We start from the raw sequence: 21,775 nt of genomic DNA on the forward strand, positions 1-21,775 counted from the left end.
TCCCTGTCCCGATCCTGACACCAGGGTGGACCGGGATGACCCCCGCCGGTCCATAGGGGGGGGGGGGGAACATGGCTGAGAGGCAAACTTGGAAGGGCACAGCGTTGGTCTCTCAGAGCGGGGGATCGGCCGCTCCACCCGTCCGGTGACCTTGCTAGGCCTCTCTCCCACCAGCTCCGTCGGATGTGCCGTGCACCCGCAGGCAGTGAACCCGGGATCCTCGGCTGGCCCCAGAAGCAGGTAGGTCCCGATTTGTGGTTTTGTTAGCTGGCTGGGTAGCTGTAATCAGGCTAAATTACTGAGTTTGAGCTCAGAGCTCTCATGAGGCACGTCCAGCTGCCATGTCGTCCAGGCCCCCGGGTGAGTTCATTTTTGTAGAACTTTTCAAATTTCAGAGTTTTATTGTCTAATTTTTAATATATTCATATTTACTGCTGTCTTTTTTTTTTTATTTTCTCTCTCTCTACACAAATGATATATTCTCTTAATGTCTTATGATCTACACTCAGGTGACTTGTTATCTCTTTACATATAATGTGATCTTTTCTGGCATATATATACACACACCATTACTCTCATACTGTGACTCTCTCAGTGAGTTGTGGAAATTTCACAATCAACCTTTTTTACGATTCAGTTTTCATTACGATTTGGTGTTTAGTTAATAAACGCCTTTGGATTCTCACTTAATATTTGACACTAGTTTTTAATCTAAAGAGGGTTTGTTTGTTTTTTCCTCCTGCTGGAATAATCTATTGGTTCCATTTTGACAAAGGATCAGTTAGGAATGTCTGCATTTCCAGTAAGTTGAAAAATAAATAACGTGATGACATGACTGTCTTTGTTGAATGGTAGATATCACTGCAGCCACGCTGAGAGCTTCATTATTGATTTTTACCCAAATTATCCCGGTGCTAAATTATTTATAATGAGAATTTCAAACAGAGCAAGTCTAGAGCAAACAGTATGGAAACCGGATATGAATTTCTCTGAAATAGAGATGGTATTTGGAATCCTTAAGATGAAAAATAATTCTGTATGTTGGGCTGAATTACAAGGAAGCAGTACATTTGTTTAATAGTCCTTCTTCCCCCATAGGTGGTACTTGACAGATCTGATATAGGCTTGCTCTTTATCATATATTAACCCCATAAGGATAACAATGATTATATACTCCTTTATAAAAAAAACAGCACAATACACTATACCTGTACGTGTGTCCAAAACCAGTTAAAAGCACTTATGTTGGATTTGTGCCCGAAATGTGTCCCTTTAAGGATCTTAAATCAGAAACAACATTTAGTAGCTGCAAGACTGCATAGTGTCTTAAAGGGACACATTCACTGACATTATTTTTAGTATTCACTTAACTTATCCCCTTTACTTAACACACATTGGGGGATAAGGTCAACACACGTTATATTATTATGTAGTAATTTTCAGAGATTTGATGATTTTCCCATTTTAAGGTGTTAGATTGTTAAGACAATATGACATTAACCCCTTAAGGACCAAACTTCTGGAATAAAAGGGAATCATGACATGTCACACATGTCATGTGTCCTTAAGGGGTTAAATTGATTCTAAATAAGTCAAGTTAGGTCTGTGCTGCAGATAAAGACCAAATGATGAAGTCCATTATTTATATTATAAGGTTTTCATGAGTTTGCACACCTGCAGATATTCATCTTTACTCGGATATGCAGGTTCATATTAATAAAGTTCACTATTTATGGTGTTTTTAATATGCTGACATGAATGCACATTTATAATATTTATTAAGACCCCTACTTCTGTGAATTTAAAGGAACAGAAGAAGTACCAAAATCACTTTATGCTAAAGTAGAGGCTATACTACCTGCGGATTCAGAAGCTGAATCCCACCTGGGACATCTGACGATCGTCTCTGGAGCAGCATTTTGGGGTTAAGCCATTAAAGAACAATTTAACCCCTTAAGAGAATAGTGCGCCCAAGAATCTCCTGGCACCAGACCAACTTAATTTAGAGGAAGTTGTTATGGTGACCAGAGCGTCCCTTTAAGTATTTATTCACTTATCAGAGAATTGAGTAGAAATTTCTAATTTAGGTAAAAATGGGAGATTTGGAAACATTCTCCAACTTGGCATTTTGGGCCATGCTGAGCTATGTGTCCATAAAATGTATTGCCATTATCACTAGAGATGTACCGTGTGGATTAGCAGGCCTAACCCAGAGGTAGCTTTAAGGTGTATCTATAGATACACTAAGTGACCACCCCCTTGTGTCCAGACCCACATTAATTCAAATGGAAACATTTGGTTCTATCTTCTCTTATGTACCTACCACAGAAATAATAAATGCATCTACGAATTTATTATTTTTCCATTTCATAGATATACAAACACAAAAATAAAGCACTGCGCTTACAGCAACAGTAGCTTAGTCTCTAAAAACAAAGAACGTTACCTGCGCTCTGGCCTAAATCCCTATGCACATTTAAACGAAATGAAGGCTCTTTAGTTTTATTCCAATGGCCATTTGAATATAAGCTCACCTGCCACGTCAAGGGGAGTCCTACAGTAGCCATTAGATTTGCTGATATGAGCCAAGAATCTCCAATGAGACAGGAAGGGGTATTTTATAAACGGTTTCACCTTTAACCCGTTATAGGGCTTCTACACATACAATAAACTTTGCTGGTATCAGACAAAGGTAAACGTCTCTAATGAGACATGAAGAGGTATTTTATAAACCCCTACAAACTTATTTACCCTAAAGAGGGCTATAACACATACAAATCACCTTGCTGGTATCAGCTAAAAGGCAAATTTATCTGTTGAGACAGGAAAGGGTGCTGCCCCTACATACTTTTAAACTCTTAAGACAAACATGGGGTGGCTGGCAGCAATGTAACATAGCTGTGTGATACAAACATCAAATACAAACACAAAAATAAAGCACCACGCTTAAAGCAGCAGTAGCTTAGTATCCATCAGCTCCAAATACGTAGTAAAAACAAAGAACGTCACCTGCGCTCTGGCCCAAATCCCTATGTACATTTAAACTAAATGGAGGCTCTTTTGAATATAAGCTCACCTGCCACGTCAAGGCAAGCATCAAAAGGTGAGTCCTACACTAGACATTAGATCCAGGAATTTCCAATGAGACAGGAAGGGGTATTTTATATTCCATATTTTATATTCCATATTTTATATTCCATATGTCACACACCTTACTTGCGACCCAATATAGCGGATATGGATATATATATATATATATATATATATATATATATATATATATATATATATATACACACCCCAAACATGTTTAGGCTTGTTTAGAAGATGGCGCTTGTCACATGTCAATATATAACACATTCCAAATATAACAAAAATAATGAATTATTATTCTGTGGGTAAATATTAATGTTTTTTCTTTTGGATATGATACTGGAACAAGGCTAATGGCCATTAAGATATCGAAGAGACTGACTTATCAATTAAGAAGTACAGGCCATATGGCTGAAGCCAGACATTCAGGCTGTTCAAGTGTAGAATCTCACACGTTGCAGAGCCTTTGATTATTCACAGGATCCATCCATATGGTAAAACCCTTTTCACATTCCTATGCAATTTAGGAATGTGTCATCTGACCTTTCATACAATCAAATGAACCCCTTTTGTAGTTCCATCTCTACCAGACATGCACTACACCAATTACATTAAAGGATAATATTCCATAGTGCAATAACGAATTATGCACCCTAGGCGAGACAGTTTGCACTTGTTGTTTTTGCTGTAATTTTTAATCCGTGTTTTCAATTTTGTATTAATTTACTTATTTGTTTTTTTTTTTGTTTTTTTTTTTTAGTCTCCAGGACGGCTCTTACCTTCTGAGTCATTCTTCAAGAGACTCTTCTGTCAGTATCTACAAGGGCCTCTCACAAAACGGTAGAGGCTCTTATAACCTACATCAGGCCCACAGTCACCTCCCTAAACCTCCTTCCTCCCTATCTGTACCCTGGGTGCCCTTGGATCCTAAACTCCTGTTGCCGTACCACGCTCGTCACGGATGGCCTCCTTGCACTTTTCCAGCAATGAATTATGGGAATACAGGACATGTTAAGGTACTTCTTAAATGATACAGAATCCCTGCCCACCATTTTAAAAGCGCTAGTGATAGAGAACCAATAAAGTTTATTAAAACTGGGTGCAAGAGGGTACAGAGAACGGGCAACAGCTGAAATATCCAGCCCTTTGGTGGGTCCCTGCTCTGATCTCAAGCTGGTTTTAGCTCACCTTGTGCCATTACAAAAAAAACCTGGGCCATTTGCATTTTAGACTGATCCCACCCAAAAGGGTGGTCCAGATCCGAAATGCAGGCCGGCTCTCTCTGCACGAGAGATACAGCAACCCCAAATGATGGTTTCAGCCTTGTTTGGCCCTGCCAGTGAGGTATAGCCGATATCTATCTCTAGGAACAATAGTTCATTGTTAATTTATTTTCCTACAATCTGTTCAATATTACCCCATTTAGATCCCAGTTATTTTTAAACATTGTTGGACAAAAAACAAAACAGGGTGTTACCCAACACACAGTGACCACCCCCTCCATGGTTGAATTGATAATGAGGAATTTACACTTCCACATTATTAGTGTCGAGTTTATCCAATGTGGCCAACAGTTATGGGTAAAGACTGCTGGGTTTGGGCTGACTATTCATAATTACTGCGCTGAGCTGAAACAGTTCTGTTATTAGAGTGTCCCTTATTAATTTTTTATGTTCATTACAAATGTAGGACACTCCATGCACCATAATGACATTCTTCCCACTAGTTATATGTAAGGAAGTCCCCTGTCCTTAGTCCCTACATAGACTCAGCAAGGTGTGTCTCCCTATCTCTTTATAATTTCTTCTAGTATCCTGAGAGCCTGTAAAGCAGGGGTTTCTGGGAGTTAAACATTGTTTATTTTCATTTAGTGTTTGCATACATTTTAATGTTTTATCTATATATTTCATTGAAAAAGAGTGAATCGAGTTTGTTCAGAATGAAGGGACAATCTAGTCCTATGTCACCTCTAAACATACCTAATGTACACGGGGAGGGGGAGAAAATATCTAATGTTTGACAAAAAAAAAACTGTGTGTCGCAATTAAATTATTTATTTATATATATATATATATATATATATATATATATATATATATACAGATATACAGAGCAGGAACCCATAATTCCTTGATAAACCCACCAGAAAATTTTCCTCTATTTAACCTAGACTGATAGTGTATCTTTGCATAGGTTATGGTGCTGCGATGTCCCCAACCCGTGTCTCCCTAAACGCAGTTTACAAAATCAGTGCTGCTGTAAGACAACCTCAAGAGCAGTGTTCATTTTTGCAGCAAATTTCAATTTAGTTTAGTCTTTTGATAAAAAGCCGTTTTAGTTGTGTTTTAGTCGACTAAATCTACTGGAGATATTAGTCGACATGACTAAAATCTAATGGGTTTAGTTAAAGCCTCTTTTGGACTTTTTTGCCCCTTCCCCAGCCCCTCTGTGTCTTTATATCCTCCCAGCCCCTCTAGGTGTCTCTCTCTCTCAAGCCCTAGTCTGTCTCTTTTGTCCCTTTCCCAGCCCCTCTAGGTGTGTCTCTCCCAAGCCCTGATATTTTTCTCTTGCCCCTTACACAGCCCCTCCGTGCAGTGTTAAGTTTGGCAGCAAATTTCAATTTAGCTTTAGTCATAGTCTTTTGACTAAAAAGCCATTTTAGTTTTGGTTGTATTTTAGTCATCTGAATTGTTTTAGTCGACTTAAATTGTTAGTCGACAAAATTAACACTGTGTAAGAGAGGTCATAGAATGCATCCCAGGTAACTATATGGATATACAAGTCTCTTCCGACATTACAGGCTTCTTATCAGCTTATTGTGAATGAGTTTGAGCCAGGCTGTATGACTGTATTAAAAACTGTGAATGGATCTCTCCGTGATCAGTGTTGCAGCTCCCACTTCACCTTACTGTGGAATGGAACTGTGCAGGGCAAGAGTTTATGGGATATAAACTGCTCCCATTAAAAATAGGAGAGGATAAGAGGATAGGATAAGAGAATATTTGGATTAGCAGAGACACTTCCTGGTTTCTTGAGAGAAGATTCCACTCCTGGGGTATTGCAGCAAAGGCGGGATATGGTTTTTGGGGTATTTTTTTTTTCTGGAGACACGAAGTAAGGTAGTTGTGTGCTTACGATGTCCCTTTAGGTATTTTCTATAGAAAGTAATAAAAATGTGAATCAACTCTAAATATATATTGACAGAACAGTAATGAAGATTCCAGATATAAATATAAGACCCAAATGCTTATTATGAGGTTAATAAGAGGAGATAAATTGGTTTCTTTACCGTAAACAATAAACCACTCTTTAATCATTTATTAAGGATTGATAAGGGTAAGTAAAGGGTAGAACATTACATAGCTATATAAAATATCACATTAAATAGTGCACAAGCTTTCCCAATGTATTTGTTTATTTACAATTTTACAATTTATTTGCAATTTATTTGTGAAGATTATTAGTACTTTACAGTAAACCATTATATTTGCATCATTTACAGATTTTAGATTATATATATATATATATCATTTTATGTATTGTATATTTTCCTATAAGCAGTGTGTACGTAGTATTTGTCAAATAATGACATCACTTTAGCTATTATTAACTGAACTAAAACCTCATGGATCTAAATAAGCTCCTGTTATAGAAAAAAAAATTAAATTGAGCAGCAAGATTTGATGGAAAATGTTTCAGCAAACTACAACTTCACCCTAAGTTCTGTTCTATAAGACAGTGTTTCCCAACCCAGTCCTCAAGGCACACATCCCAGTCCAGGATTTAAGGATTACCCAGTTTTGTCTAAGGTGTTTTTAGAAAAAAAAAGAAAAAAGCACCTTAGACAAAACTGGGTAATCCTTAAATCCTGGACTGGTAGGTGTGCCTTGAGGACTTGGTTGGGAAACACTGCTATAAGATACAAAAGGATAACAATTCAGCTTCGAGGTTAGTTAGGTTGTGTATCACTTGGATATGTAGTCTGTAATATATCACACAGGCCCTAAAAGGCCATTAGTAGCTATGAATTCGTTACTACCACTCTGATACTGTGTTCCCATTGAATGGGCTGTCACCCTGCAATATTCACTTAAAGTAAACCTGTTAAGAAAAATGTAACTTACCTGAAATGGCGCTCATATATTTTTAAGTACATCATAAATCACAAAGATACATGATGTATTCTGTGACGATACAGCCCCGGTGTTTCTGCAGATCTTGTACCACATTATATCCCTATAATGTGGGGGATCATTTACCCCAAGTTATCAAGTTGGAGCTGAACATAAGCTCATGCAAAGTGTGAGTGAACTTATTTTATCTTTTCTTCTTTATATTTTCCATTATACACTATAAGTTTCTCTCCTTCTTGTTTTTTTGGCATATACCCTCAAAGACATCCTAGGCACTGCACCTACACTTCTACTTTTTACATTTTCTACCGGATTTTGTTTGTTTTTTGTCACTTTGTTTATTAGAATATTTTTCAAAACATTAGGTGATACAGAAAGAAAGGAAAGAGTAGTGTTTAAACAACGCTCTAAGGTACATAACGCTTTAAGGTAGATACACCCAAGTGGGTAAATTTTTCAGCTTGCTCCCCACATTTAGGAATACACATCAGGGATTAGGTGGCTGGGTATGTTCATGCATTGGTTGTTGAACTTTGTTTTGCATGACCTCTAGTTATCTAGCTTGCTGTGGACCACTGCATCTCATTTGAAGAGTGAAGGGAGTATGCCCCCTTCTTACCTCCCCGGGATCCCCCTGCCTTTTCCCTATATATGTTTGTAGCATGTGTCAGGTGTCCCGGTGTAGTGCGGGTCATGTGGGTTGCTCGTCTTCGTCCGCGGAAACTCGTCTGTTCTCACCACCTATTGTCTTTCTTATATCATGTACAATAACCAAAAGAGTGAGCGCTAGAGTCCCATACAGACAATATGGCAGCGTTTCAAAATACAATGCACAACAAAATGTGTGAAAAGCACAATAATAGTTACCAAAAAAAACGCGCTAAATCGATCTGTAAACATAAAAAACACACATAATAGTGCAGACCATCTAGTAATAATAATATGAGAAATGGGAGTGATAGGAGAAAAACTCACATGTCCCAGAGCCCTATCACCCCTGGCTCTGGGTTTGTAAGGCTCTTTGGAAGAGGGGATATCCCCACACTGCAGGATCTTCCACAGAATGTATCAGCTGGTAATTTCGTTTTGCTGTGTGTAGGAAAAAGAAGGGCAGGACCTCCAATTGAATAATATCACAATTCAATTTATTTGTACAAAAGAAGTTAAAAACCCTTACTTGGGATGTGGTGGGTATAAACTCGCAGAGTCACCCACATAAAAGCATAAGACAAATATCCGAAAAACGCTTCCTGGTTGCAGTCCGGTCACGTGATCGCTTCCGGGTCCGCCCTCCAATGACGTCCGTGTGACGCGTTTCGCCCGCCTCCACAGGCTTCTTCCGACGACGTCAGGGGGTTCCAGTCTTCCTTTTGAGTTCACAGTGCCGCCCTTCTCTTGCTCCTATTGGCTGGGGGGCGTGGTTCCACACGATCTGTTGCTATCACTGTTCACTCCATATTCAATTACACACATATAGAATTCATTCTATTAAGTTAAACTTAACCCCTTGCAACAGCCAATTGGCTGCATCCTAACACACATTAAAAACGAAAATCAAAAATCCCCAAACTACTTTATTTCACAATTCCTACTCTGAGCAGTGATATTTCAAATGCAAACATGGGACATATCCAGATTATTCAGATTAATAGTTCTAAAGAAGTTTTTTCCAAGAGACATCTTCTGATTGTATTATATTCTATACTTAAAGGTATATACAGTGAAAAGTTGGTACCAATTCCTAAAGATTAAAATTAATGAAGAGAGAAGACATAGACTTTTTACAATATTATCCATAGAGATTAATGAAGGGAGAGGACATGAACTTATACAATATCGTCTCTACCAGATAGAATCAATGTTCATATTTAAAGACACTCTATTCATATATTAAATCCAAAATTAAAAAATATAATTATGTACATAATAAAATAAAATAATAAAAAAAAAAAAAAAAAAAAAAAGGGATAGAGATGCCTGTCAAGTGAAGGACAAGAAAACATAGAGAATTATTTGCAAAAAATGACAAATTATTTACAAAAAATGACAAACTTCAAATTCTCCGTTTAGACCTCTAGGGAACAGCGATTTTAATTTAAACACCCACCTCATTTCTTGTTTTGACAATTTATTGTCTAGATTCTCACCCCTCCAATTTCTACTAACTCTTTCTATCCCAATAAATTGTAATTTAGTGACATCTCCCTGATGTTTGTGAATGAAGTGGGAGGACAGGGGATGTTCCTTGAAACCTCTTCTTATATTGCGCACATGCTCCTCAATGCGAATATGCACTTGTCGGGTAGTTTTACCGACATAGTGCATATTGCACGGGCAAGTGAGGACGTAGATACAGTTAGTGGTGTGGCAAGTGATCAATTGTTTTACACTGTACGTTTGTTGTGTGTTTCCTCCTACCAATTCTCTTTTGACACATTTAGGGGCTCCCGTGGTCCTGCACGCCAGGCAGTATCCACATTGGAAAAAACCAACCTCTTGATTTAAAAAATTCTTATTTTGGTTTTCTTGTTTAAAGCTGCTCTTCACTAGGTGGCTCTTAATACTGGGCACCCCCCTATAGATGATCCTTGGTTTTTTTGGGACTATATTTTCCAACAGGGGGTCTTCCTTTAAAATAAACCAGTATTTTTGGATTATGTTGTTCAAATCCCTATTCTTCCCTGAATAGTCGAAGATCAAAGGGACTTCGTCACTCTTGATATTCTTTTTATTTTTGATCCTCTTACTTGACTTATCCAGTAGCTTTTTCCTCTCTATTTTTCCCACCTCCTTATGGGCCTTATCCAATAAAGTCCTGGGGTACTGTTTAACTGCAAATTGTTCTACCAGCTTATTGATTTGGATCTCACAGGTTTCCTCATTGGTGCAATTCCTTTTTAGCCTTAACATCTGTCCTTTGGGAATGTTATCCAACCACGGACCATAGTGACAGCTGTCATAAAATATGAAGCTGTTCACGTCCACCTTCTTGAAGAAGGTTTCTGTCTGTATTTGGTGATTGGAAACAAAAATATGTAAGTCCAAGAAATTGACCTGGCTATCACTATGATCCATAGTAAGCTGGATTCCCCATGAATTGGAGTTTAGATGTACCAAGAATGCAGTTAATTCCTCCACAGAGCCTCTCCATATCCAAAACAGATCGTCGATGTAACGGCGATAGGTGACCAGGTTCTGCACCCAGCCATGGTCACTATAAATATAGGACTCCTCCCAAAACGACATAAAGAGGTTCGCATAGCTGGGTGCGAACCTAGTCCCCATCGCCGTCCCAAGGATCTGTAAATAAAAAGAGTCTAGAAAGTGGAAATAATTGTTAGTCAGTATAAGATGGATGCCTTCTAGAATGAATGCTTGTTGGTCCACAGATAAACTAGAGGTGGACAAGAAGAATTTAACAGCCTCCATGCCCCTAGAATGCGGAATGATCGAGTAGAGTGATGACACATCCGCCGTTACGAGGATGTCCCCATCCATCCACTCGACCCCTTCCAATATTTGGAGAACTTGACTAGTATCTCTCAGATAGGCCTTTGTTTCCTTAACTAAGGGTTGCAGACATAAGTCTATGTATTCCGACAGGGGTGCTGACACTGAACCAATCCCAGAGATGATGGGCCTCCCTGGTGGTCTAGTTTCGTGTTTATGAATCTTTGGTAGAAAATAGTATACAGGTATCTTGGGGTAGGTGACAACCAAATATTCATACTCTGTTTGAGAGATGACCTCTGATGATAAACCCTTATTCAAGAAGCTTAAAAACAGATCCTTCTTCTCATTAGTAGGGTCACCTTTTAGTTTCTCGTATGTGACGCCATCGTTCAATTGTCTCAATGATTCCTCTATATAATATTCCCTATCCATAAGGACAATGCCACCCCCCTTGTCGGCCGGTTTAATGATCACCTCTTTATTTTCTCTCAAGTCAGCCAGAGCCTGTTGTTCTTCCTTACTTAGATTCATTCTGTTCTTATTAATTCTTTTTATGCGTTCCACCTCCCGCATTACCAACTCCTCAAAAGCATCCATCGATTTCGTCTTACAACTTTTCGGAAAGAAGGTGGATTTCTTTTTAAGTGAGGTGAGATTATGCCCTTTAAATTGTACATCTCCTCTCAATTCATCAGTAGTGTCCACCTTCTCCCGAAAAAAACGTTTTAAACACAATTTTCTAACGAATTTCTTAAGGTCTATATAGACCGAAAAATGGTCCACATTAGCTGTTGGGCAGAATTTTATCCCCCTGGCTAATACTCTACTTTGCATGGTATTTAGTGTAAGTTTCGAGAGGTTGTATATTCCTTTAATTTCTATATCCTTCCCCTTTTTCCTTCTCTGTATCTTATTTCCCCCTCTTGTTCCTCTCTTTCTATTCTTCTTTTTAATGGGGAACTTGGGAGGTTTAGTTTTATTCTCTCTTTTCTTTTGTGTTCCCAATCTAAAAAATCTTTTGGATAAACACGAAACTAGACCACCAGGGAGGCCCATCATCTCTGGGATTGGTTCAGTGTCAGCACCCCTGTCGGAATACATAGACTTATGTCTGCAACCCTTAGTTAAGGAAACAAAGGCCTATCTGAGAGATACTAGTCAAGTTCTCCAAATATTGGAAGGGGTCGAGTGGATGGATGGGGACATCCTCGTAACGGCGGATGTGTCATCACTCTACTCGATCATTCCGCATTCTAGGGGCATGGAGGCTGTTAAATTCTTCTTGTCCACCTCTAGTTTATCTGTGGACCAACAAGCATTCATTCTAGAAGGCATCCATCTTATACTGACTAACAATTATTTCCACTTTCTAGACTCTTTTTATTTACAGATCCTTGGGACGGCGATGGGGACTAGGTTCGCACCCAGCTATGCGAACCTCTTTATGTCGTTTTGGGAGGAGTCCTATATTTATAGTGACCATGGCTGGGTGCAGAACCTGGTCACCTATCGCCGTTACATCGACGATCTGTTTTGGATATGGAGAGGCTCTGTGGAGGAATTAACTGCATTCTTGGTACATCTAAACTCCAATTCATGGGGAATCCAGCTTACTATGGATCATAGTGATAGCCAGGTCAATTTCTTGGACTTACATATTTTTGTTTCCAATCACCAAATACAGACAGAAACCTTCTTCAAGAAGGTGGACGTGAACAGCTTCATATTTTATGACAGCTGTCACTATGGTCCGTGGTTGGATAACATTCCCAAAGGACAGATGTTAAGGCTAAAAAGGAATTGCACCAATGAGGAAACCTGTGAGATCCAAATCAATAAGCTGGTAGAACAATTTGCAGTTAAACAGTACCCCAGGACTTTATTGGATAAGGCCCATAAGGAGGTGGGAAAAATAGAGAGGAAAAAGCTACTGGATAAGTCAAGTAAGAGGATCAAAAATAAAAAGAATATCAAGAGTGACGAAGTCCCTTTGATCTTCGACTATTCAGGGAAGAATAGGGATTTGAACAACATAATCCAAAAATACTGGTTTATTTTAAAGGAAGACCCCCTGTTGGAAAATATAGTCCCAAAAAAACCAAGGATCATCTATAGGGGGGTGCCCAGTATTAAGAGCCACCTAGTGAAGAGCAGCTTTAAACAAGAAAACCAAAATAAGAATTTTTTAAATCAAGAGGTTGGTTTTTTCCAATGTGGATACTGCCTGGCGTGCAGGACCACGGGAGCCCCTAAATGTGTCAAAAGAGAATTGGTAGGAGGAAACACACAACAAACGTACAGTGTAAAACAATTGATCACTTGCCACACCACTAACTGTATCTACGTCCTCACTTGCCCGTGCAATATGCACTATGTCGGTAAAACTACCCGACAAGTGCATATTCGCATTGAGGAGCATGTGCGCAATATAAGAAGAGGTTTCAAGGAACATCCCCTGTCCTCCCACTTCATTCACAAACATCAGGGAGATGTCACTAAATTACAATTTATTGGGATAGAAAGAGTTAGTAGAAATTGGAGGGGTGAGAATCTAGACAATAAATTGTCAAAACAAGAAATGAGGTGGGTGTTTAAATTTAAATCGCTGTTCCCTAGAGGTCTAAACGGAGAATTTGAAGTTTGTCATTTTTTGTAAATAATTTGTCATTTTTTGCAAATAATTCTCTATGTTTTCTTGTCCTTCACTTGACAGGCATCTCTATCCCTTTTTTTTTTTTTTTTTTTATTATTTTATTTTATTATGTACATAATTATATTTTTTAATTTTGGATTTAATATATGAATAGAGTGTCTTTAAATATGAACATTGATTCTATCTGGTAGAGACGATATTGTATAAGTTCATGTCCTCTCCCTTCATTAATCTCTATGGATAATATTGTAAAAAGTCTATGTCTTCTCTCTTCATTAATTTTAATCTTTAGGAATTGGTACCAACTTTTCACTGTATATACCTTTAAGTATAGAATATAATACAATCAGAAGATGTCTCTTGGAAAAAACTTCTTTAGAACTATTAATCTGAATAATCTGGATATGTCCCATGTTTGCATTTGAAATATCACTGCTCAGAGTAGGAATTGTGAAATAAAGTAGTTTGGGGATTTTTGATTTTCGTTTTTAATGTGTGTTAGGATGCAGCCAATTGGCTGTTGCAAGGGGTTAAGTTTAACTTAATAGAATGAATTCTATATGTGTGTAATTGAATATGGAGTGAACAGTGATAGCAACAGATCGTGTGGAACCACGCCCCCCAGCCAATAGGAGCAAGAGAAGGGCGGCACTGTGAACTCAAAAGGAAGACTGGAACCCCCTGACGTCGTCGGAAGAAGCCTGTGGAGGCGGGCGAAACGAGTCACACGGACGTCATTGGAGGGCGGACCCGGAAGCGATCACGTGACCGGACTGCAACCAGGAAGCGTTTTTCGGATATTTGTCTTATGCTTTTATGTGGGTGACTCTGTGAGTTTATACCCACCACATCCCAAGTAAGGGTTTTTAACTTCTTTTGTACAAATAAATTGAATTGTGATATTATTCAATTGGAGGTCCTGCCCTTCTTTTTCCTACACACAGCAAAACGAAATTACCAGCTGATACATTCTGTGGAAGATCCTGCAGTGTGGGGATATCCCCTCTTCCAAAGAGCCTTACAAACCCAGAGCCAGGGGTGATAGGGCTCTGGGACATGTGAGTTTTTCTCCTATCACTCCCATTTCTCATATTATTATTACTAGATGGTCTGCACTATTATGTGTGTTTTTTATGTTTACAGATCGATTTAGCGCGTTTTTTTTGGTAACTATTCTTATATCATGTGCCCATGGGGATGTCGTGTGTCTGTCTAACCTACTGGGGCTTGGCATGTTTGCCTCCAGTTCACGAACCCTACGGAAGACATTGAGTGTCCGGAGTGAACCTCGCCTCCCGATGGTTAGGCGCCCAAAGGAAATGCCGTGCTGGTATAATTAGTCGGGTTGTCGCTGTTAGAGTGTTCGCTGAGAAAGAGACCCAGTTCTGGTGATTAAGCTGCCTTCGCAACTGTACCGGTACTCTACAAGCGCTGAATCCCTTCTGTTTGTATTACATATTGGCACAAATTCATTCAGCCCTCTTCGTGGAAGGCTTTTCTTGTACATTTTCACATGACTTCTTTGACAACCCTTGATCAGGCACAGAATGTTGCACACACTCACGTAATTCCCTCTCCTAGCCAGGCCTTCCTCTCAATCTCACATAGCCCCTCAAACTCTCCTGGTTCTGGCACCTCACATACCAGGTCCTTTGCCAGAGTGGGAGTGCCACCTTTGTGTACGGTGAGTTGAGTGGGAGGGTTCACAACAATTATATCCTTGTCTCGGACGGCGTCCAGCACCCTTGGTACAGCCTCAGAGTGGTTGCTGGGGCCGCCCTGTGGTAGTGATACCGGAACGTCTGTGTGGGGCGCTTCCTGGGTCTCCTCGAACGCCGCTGAATTGGCTGTGTAGTAGCTTTGACTGAAGGGAATCCATGGTATGGGGGGCAAGTTCTTTGCTTTTGCCAACTGAGCCGGGTTACAATCTGGAGGAAGTAGCTCTCCATGGGCCCCAGGTTGTTCCCCAAAAACACATCAACAGGGAGGCCTGGCAACCCTTTCAGTCCACACACGGACCACAGAAATAGCAAGTCACTCTCCACCAGCGATGGCAATCACTTAGGGTTGGAGCAAGCACGGAATACCTCGCTGCAAATGAGGCTTAACAATGGTCAAGAATTCCCCAGTGTTCGCAGTCCTTTTACAGGCATGCCATTTACCAGTGGCGGTTTAGGTCTTCTCCAGGCCACTGCACGGTCAGTACCGGCATCACTCACAGGGACCCGGTGGGCCAGTCCAAACAGTCCTGGTACTGGTCCACCTCCGCTTCCTCTGCTGCCCCAACATATTCCTTAGGTCCCACTCTCCCATCATCTGGACAGGTGGAGCAGGGGGAGAAGGACCGCGGGTCCGAGAGGGACAGTCTCTCACAAAATACACCAATGGCAAACATGGTGGTGCCTAGCCCCGGGACTCTTTGTGGGCCCAGAGTCCCCATTTCTTCCTTTCTAGGATGCAGACTTTCCCAGAGCCCACCGGTTGAGCAGGGTCTGCTACCACTATCCGCAGCCTTGGTACACGAATACAGGTTCTGTAGGATTCTGTCTTGGAGGAGAGATTCTGGGGACTCTTTCACGACTGTCAACGAAGTGCTGGTCTGACTTAGCGGCTGCAGCAGCTGTAGTGAACTTCTGTCGCACCTCTGCCGGCAAGAAGTAGTAAAATTGCCCCATCAGCACAATCTGCTTACGGTCCTCCCGGGAGTGCACTTCACTTCCAGTCCAAGGGCATATGCCAACTTCCACACGCACTCTGCGTAGGTGCCTTCTGGAGTTACCTGGATTTCCCGGAACTTAACCCTGTATCTGGAATCGTTCTGCAGGGCTCCTCCTGTAGGTCTCCCATTCAGTACCCACACCCAGTCATCTGATGGCAAGCGATTGAGCTCACATTGCCGCTCAAAGTTCTGCAGGAATCTGTCTATATCGTCCTTCGTATCTTCAAACTTATAAAAGCTGTGCACTGATACTTTAAGATGGGGACCCTCTGTCTGGCTAGATAGGGAAACCAAAGTTGGGGTCACAATCACTTAAGGATCATGATCCTCTCAGGCCATGTCCTCTACTGCGACTGCTAGCAGCTCCCTCTTTTTTACTTGTCCGCCTATGGCATACCTGTAGTCCTGCATCCTCTGGGCCAGTCTGATTGCTCAGGTTTACGCTACAGGAGCGATGCAGGAAGCCTCTGGTTGTGGTTCGGATACTCCATTCTGATGCTCAGCCATGTTGCATCCATCAGCAGCTCTCTGAGCTCTGGTGAGCATGTCGGGTCAACTTCAGCCTCTTCGGATTACTGTACTGCAAGTTATCCCACCGCTGGGGATGCAGCCCTGGCGTCTCTGTTACCGAAGTTCAGGCCTAATATCGTCCGTGGATACTTGCATTAACTTGCACAGCTGATAGCTATAATAAGTGCTAAGACCTGGGCTTTAAGTCGCTCTGGCAATAATTAGTAATTACACTATAGAGAACAATGAATATCAATATCCTATGAGAAAAAGCAAGACAAACCAGCTTTTCTTGGTACAAACCGCAACTGAACTTTATTTTTGCTGCCAACAGGATATACAACCTACACTTCCACAGTGACAACAAAAGCATACCTAGATCAGCCAGGCAGATATCTCTGCACGACAGACTGTTTTTGTTCCCAGCTGGGGTTGGTAGGCTCTGACTCTTGTGCCATGTGACACATTAAAGTCCCTTTTTGTCACCTATTTAATGTAAAATATAGAGATACTCACCTTGTCCCCATTTCAGCCTAGCCATATGCAGAGTTTTGTGGATATTCTTCTTGTAATGCCTACCTCTGGCCTGTCCTCTGTTCTGTCACTTGTTGTGTGATTTGCCCTGTTTGGGACTCTTTGGGGCTCATCTCAATACAATATCTACAGAGGCTCGCAAGGTCTTCCATATTACTCTGCATGCGCAAGAGTGCAACACTGACGTGGGCTCCTGACCGGGGCTAAAGAGAAATCAATGGTTGCAGATAGAGGTGGACGCAAATTATAGCTTCAGGTAAGTAAAACGTATCTTCCCCCGCACCCTGCGGCCAATGGACACCAAAAACTGAAGTCACCATCTGGGGTCAAGCACCAGAACAACTACAGTGTGGTTATGGTGCCAGAATGCCCCCTGGCACTGTCCCATGGATCTATATCACACAGTTTAACGGTTTGATACAAACTGAGCTTATGCCAGACACCCGTGTCCCAACCTCTTTTAGCATATTTCTATTGCCCCGAGTAATTTCACCTCCAGTTCTGAAAGAACATAATTGCCTCTTATGGTGATTTCCAGACATTTGAAAGACCTTGTGCAACATATATTAATATTTAGCATTTAAGATGAGGAAATTGTTACTGTGATCAAAGAATACTAGTTAGTTTTAAACTATAGCAGTTTAGTGTGATGAACTGTGCTCACGCAGATACAGTTCCCTCTTGCTGCAGCAGCTCAGAGAGCTTAAATAGATGACATGCTGCTTCCACTAGAACACTTTTGATGTATTCATGTATCTATCCACAATAGTGATGGAAAAAGTGAGAACATAGGTCTATGGGCACACTTTACCTCCCAAAGTTCCTCTGTAGGACCTAAATCCATTTTCACACATCTTCTCATTTTTTCCTGGGAGCTCTGAATGTTGCTTATGTCGCTCACTGTATCAGAGCTCCACATCTTAAAAAAACTTCCATGAGTGTCGTTTTGTTCTAGTCTCCTAAAATATTCTAAAATAGCCCTACCCTCAGCACACCTCATGCTGCTACTCCTCCCTCTAAAACAAAGGTGCCTCTGTCTGACTATTTGAAATGCTTGCCCCACACCACCCACTTTTCAAAATGTTCGTTTAATTCATCTCACAAATGTGTGTAAGAGTTGGAAAAAAAACAACAACTAAAATGCAGCTGAATTATTTTATTTAGATTATCATTTCACAACTATTGTTTAAGTAGTTACTTTGCCTAACACATTCCCTCCCCCAAATCAAAGGAGGAGGTTAAGGGAATCCACATTATTTTGTTGAGATTGGAAGAATGAAGTCATAGCTGGATACTAAACACAACGCTCGCTGATTCAATTCTCCAGGGCAGGCAGATTCTAGCTCGGCCAGTTTTGGAGCGTTTCCCACAATGCTTTGGGTTGTCTGTTTAAAAACTTAATTCTACATAGTAATTTGCTTCCCCTCTAGCAATCAGGAATGAATGTTCTCCTGCTTTTCACATGATCAGAAAATGTCATATAGAGTCCACCTCCACCCCCTTCCCAAATCTTATAAATGAGTGTAAACTCCCTCGTTTTGGAAAATGGGTGGGTTCAAGCCTAGTAACAAAGTTAAAAGATTACCTCATAGCCTTGTACTGCTTATATGCATAAACATGCTGAGACCCTAGCCTAGCGTAATGTCAGAGGTTTTAAAGCTAAAGTAAAAATAAGGGTTTGAGTCATTTTAAAAAAAAAATAAAAAATAATTTTGGAATATGAAATGGGAGAATCTAGAACATTAGATCTGAGCAAATGACGAAACATTATTAACCTAGAATAACCATCACTACTTAGACTACAAAATCTATTTTATTTAATGTAGTTTGTTTTGGGGTTTAGTATTGGCATAACATTTAGGATTTACTGAATAGCTGATGGAGATTGACATTAGAGTTTGGAATTTGGGTAGGGATTGGATTAGGAATAATGCCGAATGGTCCTTTAGAGATCATACTTTGCGGCAAGGCACTTGCAGTTTCCTGGCTTCGACAGGACTTCTACCTCCTGCTCCCTAAACACATAAAGTAATTCCAAGCAACTAAATTAAACTAAAATGTATTTATTCCATTCACTGTAAACTTGGTCATTTCACTGTGACTGGAATAGAGAATTTTCACCATTTCAGAGTTTACTGGGGTGAGGCTGGACTGCCAAGCAGAGCAAGCGCATGGTGATGTGGCTTCTCGGCAGATCTTCCTATAGGTTATTTACCAGAGCTCCACTCATACTCATTGAGGGCTGTGCTGCCTCTCGATCGTATAAGTAACTGGCCACTCTATGCACGTAAACAGATCTCTCTTGCACTGCCATAAGCCTCGAAATCAGGTGTTGAACGACGGCCCCTTGTTATCCAACTATTTTATCCCACTGCCATATTATGCATTACTTAGACTCTTATTTAGTTATGTAGTATATCACTTTCACTCTGCTTTTTTTTTTTTTTTTTTTTACATAGGAGCTACTGACTTGTTCCACCTCCGACCTGTTAAAATGGTCCAAACATATATTGTTAGTGCAGATGTGCCCTCTCTTATACTGCACAGTGTGAACTCCTATTCCTTAAAGAAACACTATAGGGTCAGGAACACAAACATGTATTCCTGACCCTATATTGTTAAAACCACCATCTACCCCCGCCGCCCCTTGCTTCCATAAATATGGTAAAATCTTACTGTATTCAAGCCTGCAGCTGCTGGCTCTTCCTCTGACCTGCCTGCTGTCTGCAAACATTATCAGAAGTAGTTGTATGAGCCAATCACAATGCTTCCCCATAGGATTGGCTGAGACTGTCAAGGAGGCAGAGCCAGCACAAGTCAAACACAGCCCTGGCCAATCAACATCTCCTCATAGAGATTAATTGAATCAGTGCATTTTTATGAGGAAAGTTTAGTGTCTGCATGCAGAGGGTGGAGACACTGAATGGCAGTGCTACACACTGTGCAGCACTACCCCATGAAGCACCTCTAGCAGCCATCTGAGCAGTGGCCACTGGAGTTATCACTAGGCTGTAATGTAGACACTACATTTTCTCTGAAAAGACAGTGTTTACAGCAAAAAGCCTGAAGGGAATGATTATACTCACCAGAACAAATGCAATAAGCTGTAGTGTCCCTTTAAGAGCCTACCTACTCATAACATTGAATAACGTGTTTTTTTTGTTTGTTTTTCTATCGATAGTTTTAATGTTCCAGCTACTTACGGTACTTTCTTTTCATAAAAAAAGATAATTGAGCTATAATTCTGGAATGTGCAGCACACCATTTAGTTCAATCTCTACAGATAAACCATCTTGTTATTGTGTAAATTACTGTGTACACTTGTTTATATATCTAAAACTGCGCAACAAAATAAAAATGAAGGGGGGAAAAAAGAAGCAGCGAGATAGGTAAAATATGTAGCTGCCCAGAACGTGGAAGCGCAGAGGATTTTTTTGACATGCCTGCCATTTTCTCCAGGCCTTTGTGTACAGCACTACAGTATGTAAATCAAATTAAGACTAATCTGCATTTTTCTTTTTTTTTTTTTTTTTAAACTTTACCGCAACCAATATCTACCTTTTTATTAAGCAGTTTGGTTGTGCAGAAATCTGTGAAGTGGTATTTCCTATTTGAGGTTTCGGATTGAGGTAAAGTTTTGAGATTGGGGTAGAAATTGGGATTTTAGCGACCTCGAGACCAACTCACCAGTGCAACTGTTGTTCCCGTCTCCTGCCATGTCGGTTACGGTGCTCAAAGAATGTCTTCTACAGGGGGCTGTGTTCTACCCATGGAGTGTATGGGTTGATAGAGGGTGTGGGACTCTTGATGACAATTTACCGTTGCCATTTAACCTTTGCCTTCATTAGGAGTCACAGCAGTTCCTTTTGCTCTACCTGTTGAATTTTCAGTTTTTCTCTTTGTGGAATTTTAAGATGTAACGTCTGCCTCTAACTAGTCATGTAGGAAGCTGATCTCCAATAGATAATTTTAGGGGCCTCTTGGGTGATTTCTTTTTACCTTATGTTAATCTCGTCATTCTATTCTGGGGCTATACTTTATTTAATCATACTCCTAACTGGGGAAGCTGGATTATCTACCTACTTGCTAACCTATTACCTATCTTTCACATCCTACATAGAGGGCATGTTATAAACCGCATTTGTAGTTTCACTCAGCGGATTATATAATAAATGAGACATTGTTACCCTCTATGCTTTTGATATATGTTTTACTGATAAGTTGACTTGATGCATACTTGTGCATAGTGGATTGTACCTTCTCTTATGTTAAAGGGACACTACAGTCACCAAAACAGCCACTGCTCAATTCACTGCCATGTAGGAGTAACATTGTTAACTATTTCTCGAGCTAAACGCTCACGCTCAAAAACTATTTTGCGTGCGAGAGTTTTGAATTTTTCGTTTCTATTTTCAGTATAGGAGTTAAGCCCCGAGACATTACTGGAGGGTCTCTCTGGTGATCTAATTCAGTAAGGGTGGACCTGCAAGGGCAAGCCCACCTTAGCTGAATATTTTTTCATAATGGCATTAATAATAATAATAATAATAATGTTCTGAGTTTTGGAAAAAATCCTTTACACCTCAAAATAGGAGAGTGTTTGAAATTATTTTTTTATAATATGATTATTATACCTCCTTGCTTTGAACCATGTCCTCAAAGTGAGAAGGTATTTGCTTT

At 40.3% G+C, this 21,775-nt stretch overlaps 1 protein-coding gene across 1 annotated transcript in view; it reads left to right on the forward strand.

Annotated features, from left to right (window-relative positions):
* The window catches only part of ICE2 (interactor of little elongation complex ELL subunit 2), a 99,170-nt gene that overhangs the window by 68,765 nt on the left and 8,630 nt on the right, over positions 1-21,775 (forward strand). Inside the window, exon 14 of the mRNA XM_063449315.1 lies at positions 3,854-4,109. Within this exon, the coding sequence (XP_063305385.1) occupies positions 3,854-4,109 (256 nt within the window). The remainder of the gene's footprint in view (positions 1-3,853; positions 4,110-21,775) is intronic.

Source organism: Pelobates fuscus, chromosome 3, assembly GCF_036172605.1.
Source record: "Pelobates fuscus isolate aPelFus1 chromosome 3, aPelFus1.pri, whole genome shotgun sequence".
In the NCBI taxonomy this organism is placed as follows: domain Eukaryota; kingdom Metazoa; phylum Chordata; class Amphibia; order Anura; family Pelobatidae; genus Pelobates; species Pelobates fuscus.